The sequence below is a fragment of the Bombina bombina genome, chromosome 6, assembly GCF_027579735.1.
Source record: "Bombina bombina isolate aBomBom1 chromosome 6, aBomBom1.pri, whole genome shotgun sequence".
Taxonomy (NCBI): Eukaryota; Metazoa; Chordata; class Amphibia; order Anura; family Bombinatoridae; genus Bombina; species Bombina bombina.
The window spans coordinates 1,154,172,286-1,154,185,366 of record NC_069504.1 but is presented as its reverse complement, the minus strand read 5'-3'; the positions used below and the strand labels follow the sequence as shown (position 1 = coordinate 1,154,185,366).

General features: G+C 40.4%; 1 protein-coding gene across 1 annotated transcript in view; it reads right to left on the bottom strand.

Annotated features, from left to right (window-relative positions):
• Positions 1-13,081, bottom strand: part of EPS8 (epidermal growth factor receptor pathway substrate 8) — a 782,257-nt gene that overhangs the window by 738,655 nt on the left and 30,521 nt on the right. Inside the window, exon 2 of the mRNA XM_053719136.1 lies at positions 1,688-1,821. Coding sequence (XP_053575111.1) covers positions 1,688-1,821 — 134 coding nt within the window. The remainder of the gene's footprint in view (positions 1-1,687; positions 1,822-13,081) is intronic.

The following is a 13,081-nucleotide window of genomic DNA, read 5'->3' as shown; positions in this document are numbered from 1 at the left end:
GTTAATGCCCTGACCTTAGTCTGCCACTAGTTATACAACACTGTGTAGTTAATGCCCTGACCTTAGTCAGTCACTAGTTATACAACACTGTGTTGTTAATGCCCTCACCTCAGTCTGTCACTAGTTATACAACACTGTGTAGTTACAGCCCTGACCTCAGTCTGTCACTCATTATACAACACTGTGTAGTTACCACCCTGACCTCAGTCTGTCACTCATTATACAACACTGTGTAGTTATCACCCTGACCTCAGTCTGTTACTAGTTATACAACACTGTGTAGTTACCGCCCTGACCTCTGTCTCTCACTAGTTATACAACACTGTGTAGTTACCACCCTGACCTCAGTCTGTCACTAGTTATACAACACTGTGTAGTTACAGCCCTGATCTCAGTCTGTCACTAGTTATACAACACTGTGTAGTTACCGCCCTCACCTCTTTCTATCACTAGTTATACAACACTGTGTAGTTACCTCCCTGACCTCTGTCACTAGTTATACAACACTGTGTAGTTAATGCCCTGACCTCAGTCTATCACTAGTTATACAACACTGTGTAGTTACCGCCCTCACCTCAGTCTGTCACTAGTTATACGACACTGTGTAGTTACCTCCCTGACCTCTGTCACTAGTTATACAACACTGTGTAGTTACTGCCCTGACCTCAGTCTGTCACTAGTTATACAACACTGTGTAGTTACCGTCCTCACCTCTGTCTATCACTAGTTATACAACACTGTGTAGTTACCATCCTGACCTCAGTCTGTCACTTGTTATACAACACTGTGTAGTTACCTCCCTGACCTCTGTCTGTCACTAGTTATACAACACTGTATAGTTACCGCCCTGACCTCAGACTGTCACTAGTTATACAACACTGTGAAGTTACTACCCTGACCTCAGTCTGTCACTAGTTATACAACACAGTGTAGTTACCGCCCTGACCTCAGTCTATCACTAGTTATACAACACTGTGTAGTTACCGCCCTGACCTCAGTATGTTACTAGTTATACAGCACGAGCACTGTGTAGTTACAGCCCTGACCTCAGTCTGTCACTAGTTAAACAACACTGTGTAGTTACTATCCTGACCTCAGTCTATCACTAATTATACAACACTGTGTAGTTAATGCCCTGACCTCAGTCTGTCACTAGTTATACAACACTGTGTAGTTAATGCCCTGACCTCAGTCTGTCACTAGTTCTACAACACTGTGTAGTTACCGCCCTGACCTCAGTCTGTCACTAGTTATACAACACTGTGTAGTTACCGCCCTGACCTCAGTCTGTCATTAGTTATACAACACTGTGTAGTTACCGCCCTGACCTCTGTCTGTCACTAGTAATACAACACTGTTTATTTACCGCCCTGACCTCTGTCTGTCACTAGTTGTACAACACTGTGTAGTTACTATCCTAACCTCAGTCTGTCACTAGTTATACAACACAGTGTAGTTAATGCCCTGACCTCAGTCTATCACTAGTTATACAACACTGTGTAGTTACCACCCTGACCTCAGTCCTACTAGATTGATTCCAGTTGATCAAATATGTAACCTGTTACTACCTCATGCTGTAGGTACCTTAGAATTACTATTGACATACCAGAGCAGATACCATCCTCAGATTTGCTCTAATCCCTTATAAACAAGAAAGCCCACATCTAACACACTGCACAGTACTCACAGTCACCATACTCAGATGCCCAGGATGACCAGGCCGACACCCGGCTTCTGACGTCCACCTGGGTTACACTCCCTGGAGGAACTGGTGCGTGGGCAACAGGTGGGGGAGGAACCTTATTTTCAGTTCGCATAGCCCTAAATCAAACAAACAGATATAAGTGAGTACCATGATATATGGGCCAGACAATTATTTTGTCATCTGTTTAATATCTTAGAGTAAACAAACATAGCAGCCCTAATGCATTAAATACAAAGTAAAGTCCTATAAAAATTACCAGGGCACTCTCCACTATCGAGTGTACATACCACACATTTATGTGCCTACCACCGCATTCCCTACAATAGATACTGTGCACTGCTCTGCCCGCCACCACACTACCTACAGGAGATACCACACACTGCTGTGCCCGCCACCACACTACCTATAGTATATATCACACACATATGCCAACCACCGCACTCCCTACAAAATATAGCACACACTGATATGCCAATCACTGCACTCCCTACAAAATATAACACACACTGATATGCCAACCATCGCACTGCCTACAGTATATATCACACACACTGATGTGCTAACCACTGCACTCCCTAAAGTATATATACCACAATGATTTGCCAACCACCGCAATCTCTACAGTATATATCCCACACTGATGTGCCAACACCTGCACTCCCTACAATATATATCACACACTGCTGTGCCAACCACTGCACTCCATACAGTATATATCACACACTGCTGTGCCAACCACTGCACTCCATACAGTATATATCACACACTGCTGTGCCCACCATCACACTCCATACAATATATATCACAAACTGATATACTAACATAGTGTCAGGGTACAGGTAAATTACATATATATATATATATATATATATATATATATATATATGTGTGTGTGTGTGTGTGTGTGTGTGTGTGTGTGTGTGTGTAAATAGGACAAGGTAATGTGTTTATGTATGAAACCATCTTTTTATCAGATATTACTAAAGTAAGGGCTGCAATTCTGATGTCAGGATTGATTCAAAACCCCATGAATTGAATACACATTTCAAGACTCAATTGCAGACAGGATATCACCAGAAACTTTAACACTGAAACATTTGCCCTTTAATTGGAAGTAAAAAAAAAAATCAGAGCACTCTTTACCCCATGCAGTGAATGAAGAAGAAGTGTCTGGAATATCCTTTTGAGGCCTGATGAGATGGAGTTTAGAATGCTGGAATCTCAAAGGTACATACCCATATATGGGCTTCCTGCCTGCTAGAGGATTTCTGCCTGGGAAAGGGGTCTGAGAAAACAGGCATATTAAGGAAATTATGGCTTTTAACAGCTGCCTGTTAAGTGACCCTTGTGAACTAAAGACACATGTTAAGATGTAACTTTGAAATACAGCAAATTAACATTTTTGAATGTATGCCTCAGAATGTATTAAATATAGAAATTTGGGAGATTGCCTAATTTTCTAATATTACATGGGTATTTGCTAAATTTGGTAGGTGACTATTTTAGTTGGTCTAAAATATTTAACGGTGTCAGAATAATAACCTCTGTATTGTTTTTATTTTTCAGACATATAATTTCAGATCTGCATAGAGAGGATTCATACATCCAGGATTTATTAGAAACGTGAAATATGGTATATTCATGTTGGAATACAATACAATACTGAATATAAAATAGGCTGTTATTTGTATATAAATGCCAGGATACTGATAAAATTGTAATGGATTTTAAGCTAATAAGCAGTATAATTATTTTAATATAAAGTAATATTAAAAAGAATTTGATGTTTCATATTAAAATAATAATGAAAATGATGTGATACTACCCCATCTACAATTAATATTGTAATTTATTAATTAAATAAATTACAATATGTTTAATAGGGAAAATTGAATTAACAGTGTACTTATTTTAATATAATATAATGGTGTTTGGTATAGAAATAATCAGAAAATTGACATGAGGTTATCCTGCCTGGAATTCAGATTGTAAGTTATTAATGCAAGAAATTATGGCATTTATTACACATTTTTAAAGAAATATTTTCTTTCACTGTCTAGAAATGGTTAAATGGATTCTGTTTTGTGTTGTCATACTGCCATCCGAGGGCCAGAATCCAGTATGACAGTTAAGGGACTTAACTGTTAAAAGATGCGTTTCCATGGTGATCATGCTCAGCTCCGTAAGGGCAAATCCGATTAGATATTCCAAATACCTAATCAGAAGGGGCAAGCACGAGGGCCACACATTATTCTCATCAATAATGGAAACTTATATAAGCTAATGCAAGATAGGAAAAAGGACAGATTCTGCTGAGCTAAACTTGTAACTGGTTTGTTGGGCGTGAGGTACCATTTTACTCAAGCAAAGCTGATCTACCCTTTCTCATTGATTGCAAAATATACTTATTGGTATTTCTGAGGTGAGATTAAACCTGCTGAAAGATATTGGATATCGATTGGTGTTCACTCGGTAAAGTAATTTGTGTTTTAAACTGTATTTTATAGTCTGGAATAGCTCTTAGCTTGCCTTTTGTATGCAAACATTTAAAGCAAACATTCAATATTGCTGTATGTAGCAGATTTAAAGAAATAGCTGGTATTTCAAGTTAGTATTTCATAGTCTGTGTATTCTTAAACATATATCATTGATGCTAAGTAGTGATGTCGCGAACCTAAAAATTTTGGTTCACGAACTTCCGCAACTGTTCGTGAACCAGGCGAACCGCCATTGACTTCAATAGGCAGGCGAACTTTAAAACCAACAGGGACTCTTTCTGGCCACAATAGTGATGGAAAAGTTGTTTCAAGGGGACCAACACCTGGACTGTGGCATGCCAGAGGGGGATCCATGGCAAAACTCCCACGGAAAATTACATAGTTGGTGTAGAGTCTGGTTTTAAGCCATAAAGGGCATAAATCACCTAACATTCCTAAATTGTTTGGAATAACGTGCTTTAAAACATCAGGTATGATGTTGTATCGATCAGGTAGTGTAAGGGTTACGCCCGCTTCACAGTGACAGACCAAACTCCCCGTGTAACGCACCGCAAACAGTCCATTTGAACAACCACAAGATAGATAGATTTGATAGATATATAGATAGATAGATACATAGATTACATAGATCAATAGATGCAATATACATTTGATAGATACGAATTACATAGATCAATAGATGCAATATACATTTGATAGGTACGAAATACATAGATCAATAGATGCAATATACATTTGATAGATACGAATTACATAGATCAAAAGATGTAATATACATTTAATAGATACATAGATTACATAGATCAATAGATGCAATATACATTTGATAGATACGAATTACATAGATCAATAGATGCAATATACATTTGATAGATAGGAATTACATAGATCAATAGATGCAATATACATTTGATAGATACGAATTACATAGATCAATAGATGCAATATACATTTGATAGATATGAATTACATAGATCAATAGATGCAATATACATTTGATAGATACGAATTACATAGATCAATAGACGCAATATACATTTGATAGATACGAATTACATAGATCAATAGACGCAATATACATTTGATAGATACGAATTACATAGATCAACAGATGCAATATACATTTGATGGATACAAATTGCATAGATCAATAGATGCAATATACATTTGATAGATACGAATTACATAGATCAATAGATGCAATATACATTTGATAGATATGAATTACATTGATCAATAGATGCAATATACATTTGATAGATACAAATTACATAGATCAATAGATGCAATATACATTTGATAGATACGATTTACATAGATCAATAGATGCAATATACATTTGATAGATACGAATTACATAGATCAATAGATGCAATATACATTTGATAGATACGATTTACATAGATCAAAAGATGCAATATACATTTGATAGATACGAATTACATAGATCAATAGATGCAATATATATTTGATAGATACGATTGATAGTTAGATAGATTCGATAGATAAATAGATAGATTTGGGGGCGGAGCCTAGCCACGCAGGGTGATGGCTGTGTACTAAGAGTGCTCTTCAACCCTCAGGCATTAAATCTAATAAATTAGGCATAAACTTTCCCTAAAACTACCCTCCACAGGGGAATATACATCCCTAACTGACCCTCCATCAAAATCGTTCTGTTTGCCCTACTTGGAAAAGAACCTACGGGAGACAGGGAGAGAAGCTTCCTGGGGCCTCTGACAGTGCAGCGCGAGAGTGAATGGCGGCGTCTGACCTCAAACTACAGCTGTCACATCGCTACACCAGAGGGAACTTTTACTTTTAAAGTGGATCGCTAATTCCCTTCAGTGCAGCTTGGAACGGAGTCACAAAAGTGTTCCGGGTAAGGAGACTTTACCTGAATTTAATAGCGGCCACACTCCGGCTATCTTCACAGGGCCCTGCTGCGTCATACACTTCTCAGGGATCCGGACAGATACCGGGTGTCTGATAAAAGGTCTGGGGCTAGAGTACAGGCACGGACTTCACAAAATAAATAGTGCCACATCATTTACCTGTCAGCTTCACGCAATCTGGTCTGGCTTAGGTCTCAGGAAAGGTGGGTGGACTTGGGCCTGCATTAAACTCCTTTTATCTCATAAAGAGATCCAGCACAGTAAGGCAGGCCTGGTTCCTTGTCTGGACTTTTCAACCTGGGAATAGGGTATAGCACAGCAGAATAACACCAAGTCAGGAGTATACGTTCAGCATAGACCCTGCACCCCACATAACTGTAGTGCTAGCACGCTGCTCAGATGTAATATTACAATAAAGCCTTTGGACTCCATTAAGGTTGCTAATCCACCCAAGACATCTGGGAAGGGTTCAACCTCTGCTGTTTATACTTATAAAGTTATAAATATATCTGGCCATATGTCCATTATGTTTCTTGTGCTGCCAATAACCGCAACATCACCTTTTTAGTTTATTGTCCCTCAGGATTTGGGTGATTGATGCAATAATATACACTTCAGATCTTTACTCATCCTCTGCAGGGACATATGAGGAATGCCGTGTAAGAAGCAAAACAAAGCCGATAAACAAACGCCAGTACGTACCCTAAATAAGTACCTGAAACAGGTGGAGCAACTCAGCGTTACCATCCCGGACACAATGGAAGCTGGGCAGCATGAATCTAGCAGCCAGCCTTAGAGCACTTCAGCACAAACAGGGCACCCTATTACAAAGGAGGATCTCCGTCTTCTTTCCTCAAAAGAGGATATTAAAAATGCAGTTCAGGAGATGTGCACCCTCTTCAATGACCTCAGAAGGGACATTACAGTGCTTGACACCAGGGTCACACAGGTCGAATCAGCACAAGCAGCTATTATGGCTTCTAGTCAACTCATGAACACAGAGATCCAAGGGCATGCAGAAGTTATACAGCAATTGTCTGAGAAGCTTGAGGACCTCGATAATAGAGGCCGTAGGAACAATTTACGTATCAGAGGTGTTTCTGAGACCATACACCCTCCTGTCATAGAGGGATACCTGCAGAGCTTATTTCGCACATTAAAGGATACCCCTTCTTCTCCAGAAATAATATTGGAGCGTGCTCATAGAGCACTTAGAGCGAAACCTCCTCCCAAAGCACCCCCTAGAGACATAATTATCCGTTTTCTAAATTACAAAGATAAAGAGGAGATCCTTAGACAAGCACGTAATAAGCACCCGGTACAACATGCGGGTGAGGAGCTACAGATTTTCTCAGATTTATCCCCACTTACTCTGCAGAAGAGGAGGGAATTGGGACATATCACAGCCAACCTGAGAGCGCATAAAATCCCCTATCGCTGGGGGTTCCCTGTGTCATTAGTGGCTACTAACAATAACAAAACTGCCATATACAAAGCAGGAATGGACGCTCAAGCTTTTTATGACAGTCTCTCTATCAACGTGACCCATCATCATCGAGTCAACCCTCCCGAACCCTCTACTTCATCAGCCCAGCATGGACAGTGAAGGTGTTGCGGGCATTGAAAAGATGACTACGGGGCCTCCTCATTAGGCCCACTGCATCAGTATCCTTTTTTGCTTTGTTTCCTGGGGTATTGTATTGCTGGGCCTAAGCGCAGCTACGTGAACATTGAAATGTCTAGCTTCTATTGCAAATCCAGGAAGAAGATATCATTGCTCATATGTTGTAATGGGAGGAGGGGGGGGGGTTGGTGGTATTCCTGTGGGTTCTATATGTAAGTAGGTGTATGGAATACTCGGGGACATGGACATTTAGAGAACACTAAGAATGGGCTACACCCTGGTTTGTTTTCTGGTTAAGTTTTGAATTTTTGTAAAAGTTAAAGAATTTGATGCCAGAAAGATGAGAGTTCTTTTTCCCCTCCAGATCTTAATTAACAACTTATGATCCTTAAACCTGCCGTATGTTTATGTACCACGTTTGGACTGCCATGGAAATGTAACTGTTTTTTTGTTAATAATTACATGTTAATGTATGTATTGTAATTTACACTCTCTTTAATCTCAGGTGCCCTGTGCCCCTCCCTCCCTCCCTCCTTCCCTCCCTCCTTCCCGTTGAGGCTTTTACACTCATCATCTCCACCCCCACCACTTATATAGAATGCCCCTATCAGACCTTACCTCCTGTGTACCCTTTTTTGCCCTTCCCCTTATGCCTAAAATTTAATTGACTCTTGATTAAGTGGCCCTATAGCCACCAAGAATAAAATATATAATTCAACTGTTATTTTTGCCTGGGGGTTACTACCTCGATTGACTATTTGTTGTTCATTTCTAGTAGGTTTGTGATCAAACACAAAATATAAATAATCTATCATTAGTGAATAGTTTGTTTATTCTAGTACACCAGCCTTACTTCTTTTACTTCTCTCCCGCGCTTTTCTCCCCCCTCTGGCTATTCTTTTATAAGTTTTAGCCCCCTATTTTCCTCGTTTTTCTTCCCCCTCCACCTTTTTTTTTTTTTTTCCCCTCTTCCCTCCAGCATGAACCATCAACATAGTAGATTCAGCTCCCATGGCCTTACTCTAACTACAATCAACGCTAAAGGGTTGAACAATCCAGGTAAGCGGTCAATAGCCTTCAATGTCCTCAAAAATCTACACAGTCACGTCCTCTTTTTCCAAGAGACACACTTCCGCAGGGGTAGGGAACCTAAATGGTTCAACACCGATTATCCTATGGCTTTCTTTGCGTCTGGCCCCTCCAAAAGAGGGGGAGTGGACATAGTGCTACACCACTCAGTCCCTCTTAAGATTTTGCACGTAGAGAGGGACCCGGACAGTAGGTATCTGATTATAACTGGGCTACTATATGAGCACCCAATTACCTTGGCTACCCTTTATAGTCCAAATACTGACCAACACTTGTTTATGACTAAAATATCAAAGCTCCTTTTGGACTTTGCTAAGGGCCCAGTGTTCCTCTCGGGGGACTTTAATATTACTATGGATGCATCTGTGGATACATCCAATGGCTCGACTAGTACTCCCACTAAAATAATTAAATCTGTTAAGTTGATGATCTCAAACCTTCTGTTACACGATATTTGGAGATCGCTTCACCCGACGAGTAAGGATTACACATACTATTCTCCTCCTCATAACAAATACTCCAGAATAGACTATTTCCTCACTGACGCTACTGGACTCAACATGGTTACATCTTGCTCTATCGGCCCAATAACTTGGTCGGACCATGCACCGGTCACTTGCGTAATACAATGGCTTGACCTCCCCCCCACGACCTATGTCTGGAGACTTGATGACACCTTACTGGACAACCCTATAATAAGTTCCGAAATCCAAAAATCCCTAACTGACTACCTTTTGCACAACGATCCCTCTCATACGTCAATAATAAACTTCTGGGAAGCACACAAAAGTGTCATACGGGGAGAATTCATCAAAACATAAAGCGCGCCTCAACAAACAGCACAGACTTAAACACACTCACCTATTAAATACAATAACCCAATTAGAAACAACACATAAAGGAAATCCGCTACATGAGGAGACCAAGAATAACTTGGAGAAAGCTAAGAAAGATCTTATTGCTCATCAGCTGGAGTCCTATCAATGTAGGGCCCTGGCGATAAAGCAAAAAATACTATGAAGGTGGTAATAGACCGGGGAAGCTGTTGGCCAGGGCAGTCCGTAGAAAGAAGCTTAAAACACATGTACATCATATATTAAACCCAGACGGCTCTATGTTGAAGAGCTGCAAACAAATTGCAAACTCTTTTCACACATATTACAAAGAGCTATACAATTTACCACACCAGACTGACTCAGAAGGGCACATGGATAACGCAATGACTAAAGGTTTACTAATAGACCAGTACCTATCAACACTGAACCTACCACAATTGGACTTGGACCAAAAAAACAGTCTTGACGCTCCTATCTCCGATGAGGAGCTTTCTCAAGCTCTAAAAGACTTCCCTAGTGGTAAATGTCCAGGCCCGGACGGCTTCTCACTTAAATACTACAAACTTTTCAGGAAAACCTTGGGCCCTATGATGCTTAATCTCTTCAATAATTTGATAGATAACCTCACCATATCTAGCTCCATGCTTGAAGCACATATTACTATTATCCCTAAACCTGGTAAGCCCCCTACCTCCCCCACGAACTTCAGGCCCATTTCATTGTTGAATACGGACATCAAAATTTTAGCTAAAATATTAGCAAATCAGCTCAACAGGTATCTCCCAAATCTTATCTTAACTGACCAGGTGGCTTTGTGCCCGGTAGAGAAGCTAGGGATAATACCAAAAAAGTGTTCCAGTTAATAAATTTTGCCCAATCTGAGGGAGTACCCATGGCCCTCTTCTCGACGGACGCAGAGAAGGCCTTCGACCGCGTCAATTGGCTTTTTCTGCGTCAGGTCATGAAGGTGATGAATTTCGGGCAGGCCTTCATTAATATGACTTTTGCATTATATTCATGCATTAGAATAAACGGTATTTTATCAGACAAATTTACTATTTCAAACGGTACTCGTCAAGGGTGCCCCCTGTCCCCTCTACTTTTTGCCCTCTCAATAGAGGCATTGGCCCAGAAGGTTAGAAACAACCCAAACATAAAAGGGGTGCAGATTGGAAACGAAGAACATAAACAGGCTTTATATGCCGATGATGTTCTCTACACTCTAACGAGTGTAGACACTTCAATACCTGAGCTCTTGAAGGAATTAGGGGAATATGGTGCGTTGTCTAAATTCCATCTAAACTTATCAAAATCAGAGCTCCTTAATATAAATGCACCTGTTGATCACATTCAACTCCTAGAAACAGAATATAAGGTACCCATAGCTGCTTCTAAGCTGAGATATCTCTGTATATTCTTACCCGCAGATCCCTCTGACATTTTTAGAAATAACTACTTAACCCTGCGAAAGGAAATCATTAATGATTTATCCTCATGGAAGAATAAATCTTTATCTTGGTTGGGGAAAATAGGCCTAATAAAGATGAATATTTTGCCACGCATATTATATGTAATTGAGACAGCTCCAATTCATTTACCGACTGACTTTCTACCCCATTTACAGAGGACCATAGAGCAATTTATCTGGACTGGGACTAGACCAAGAATCCCTAGGAGGACGTTATACCTACCTCGCGACAGGGGAGGCCTGGGCTTCCCAGACTTGGTTTTGTACAGAAGGGCCATCATTTTACAGAGATTGGTGGAATTGTCACATAACACTACACAAAAGCAATGGGTTAGAATAGAGGGACAGATTCTCCGGTTAAATAATGTTGGTGCCCTCGCGTGGATACCGGCATCAAAACGTCCCAAATTAATCCAAAAATACCACTTAACACTCGAGAACCTCCTCACGTGGGACAAGCTATTAGCCACAAGCACACATATTTCTTCCACCTGTTCTCCAATGCTCCCTATCATAGAAAACCCTGAAACTCCATACTACGACCTTAGCAGGTGTATATGTTCTCCCCACAGTTTAAGAGCAGGAATTTTACATTTTGCTCAAGAGGAAGGTAAGCTTAGATCTCAGCAAAAATTACAGGAACAATTAGGGCAATTTTTTTCCTCTTGGCTAAGATACCATCAGCTCTCACACTTCCTGACATCCCATAAACAAAAGAACAAATTTCTCAGGGACCTAACACATTTTGAATCCTTGTGTACGGGACTCACTCCACCCAGGAAGTTGATTTTGAAAATATACAAACTCCTTCTTATTCCACCAGACATACAGTTGCCTTCATACACAAGGGCTTGGAATAAGGAACTTAACAACACGATAGAGGAGGATGATTGGCTCAAGTCTTTTGACTTGGTTAGGCGATCCTCGGTGTCAGCCAGGGTACAAGAAATACAGCTCAAACTTCAGACCAGGTGGTATTACACACCCGCCAGGCTCCATCAGCTCTTTCTGGCTGCAAATGCGGCTTGCTGGAGGGGGTGCGGAGAACAGGGCACACTCAAACACATATGGTGGTCTTGCCCCAAATTGACCAATTATTGGATGACACTCATAGGGGAAATGTCAGCAAAACTGAATATAAACATACCATTCACACCTGAAACCCTGCTGTTTCTACATCTTCCTAAGATTAAAACTAACCACAGCCGGGCCCTTCTTCTACTAATGCTTACTGGAGCTAAGAAGCTTATCCCTAGGATGTGGAAATCTAAGGAGGTGCCAACTCTTGAAGATTGGCGCTCCTCTGTAGATGAGCTATTAATCATGGAAAAATTACATTACTTTAAATGCAATCAACTAGCCAATTTTGAACTGATGTTGGCTGTTTGGAACTCTGCCTCTGTGTGAAACCAATATACGACATTTCTGTTATACGAAAAGACCCTCTAAAATTTATAGCCCTCCCATCACACACCCACACCCCTTTTTTTTTTCCTCTCTCTCCCTTTCTTTATCCCTTTTCCCCTTTCCTATCCAACCTTTATTACCTTAGCGGTAACCGCTCTTTTACCCCTCTGGTGTACTGGAAAATTATGCACAGGTTTGTATAATGTTTGTTGAAATACTGTTAAAAAACCAAGCTTTGTGTCACGTACTTCTATTCTTGATGTTTGGGAATGCACTGTACGCTCTCATGCAACCACAATTTTGTATAATTTTGTATACACTAGTGACTCTGTATTTTTGTGTGTTTTATTCAATAAAGCTTGCTTTCAAAAAAAAAAAAAAAAAATAGATAGATTTGATAGATAATTTCACTGACAGAGAATTACAAGACGTGTGGTCTGTGACCCATGGTATGGTTCCCAGAGGCAGTTGCGCAGCCAGGGAACGTGTATATGGCATGGATTTTAGGAACCGGAAGATGGAAAAAGATGCTTGGTCGGTCCTCCTGCTTCAAATTTGG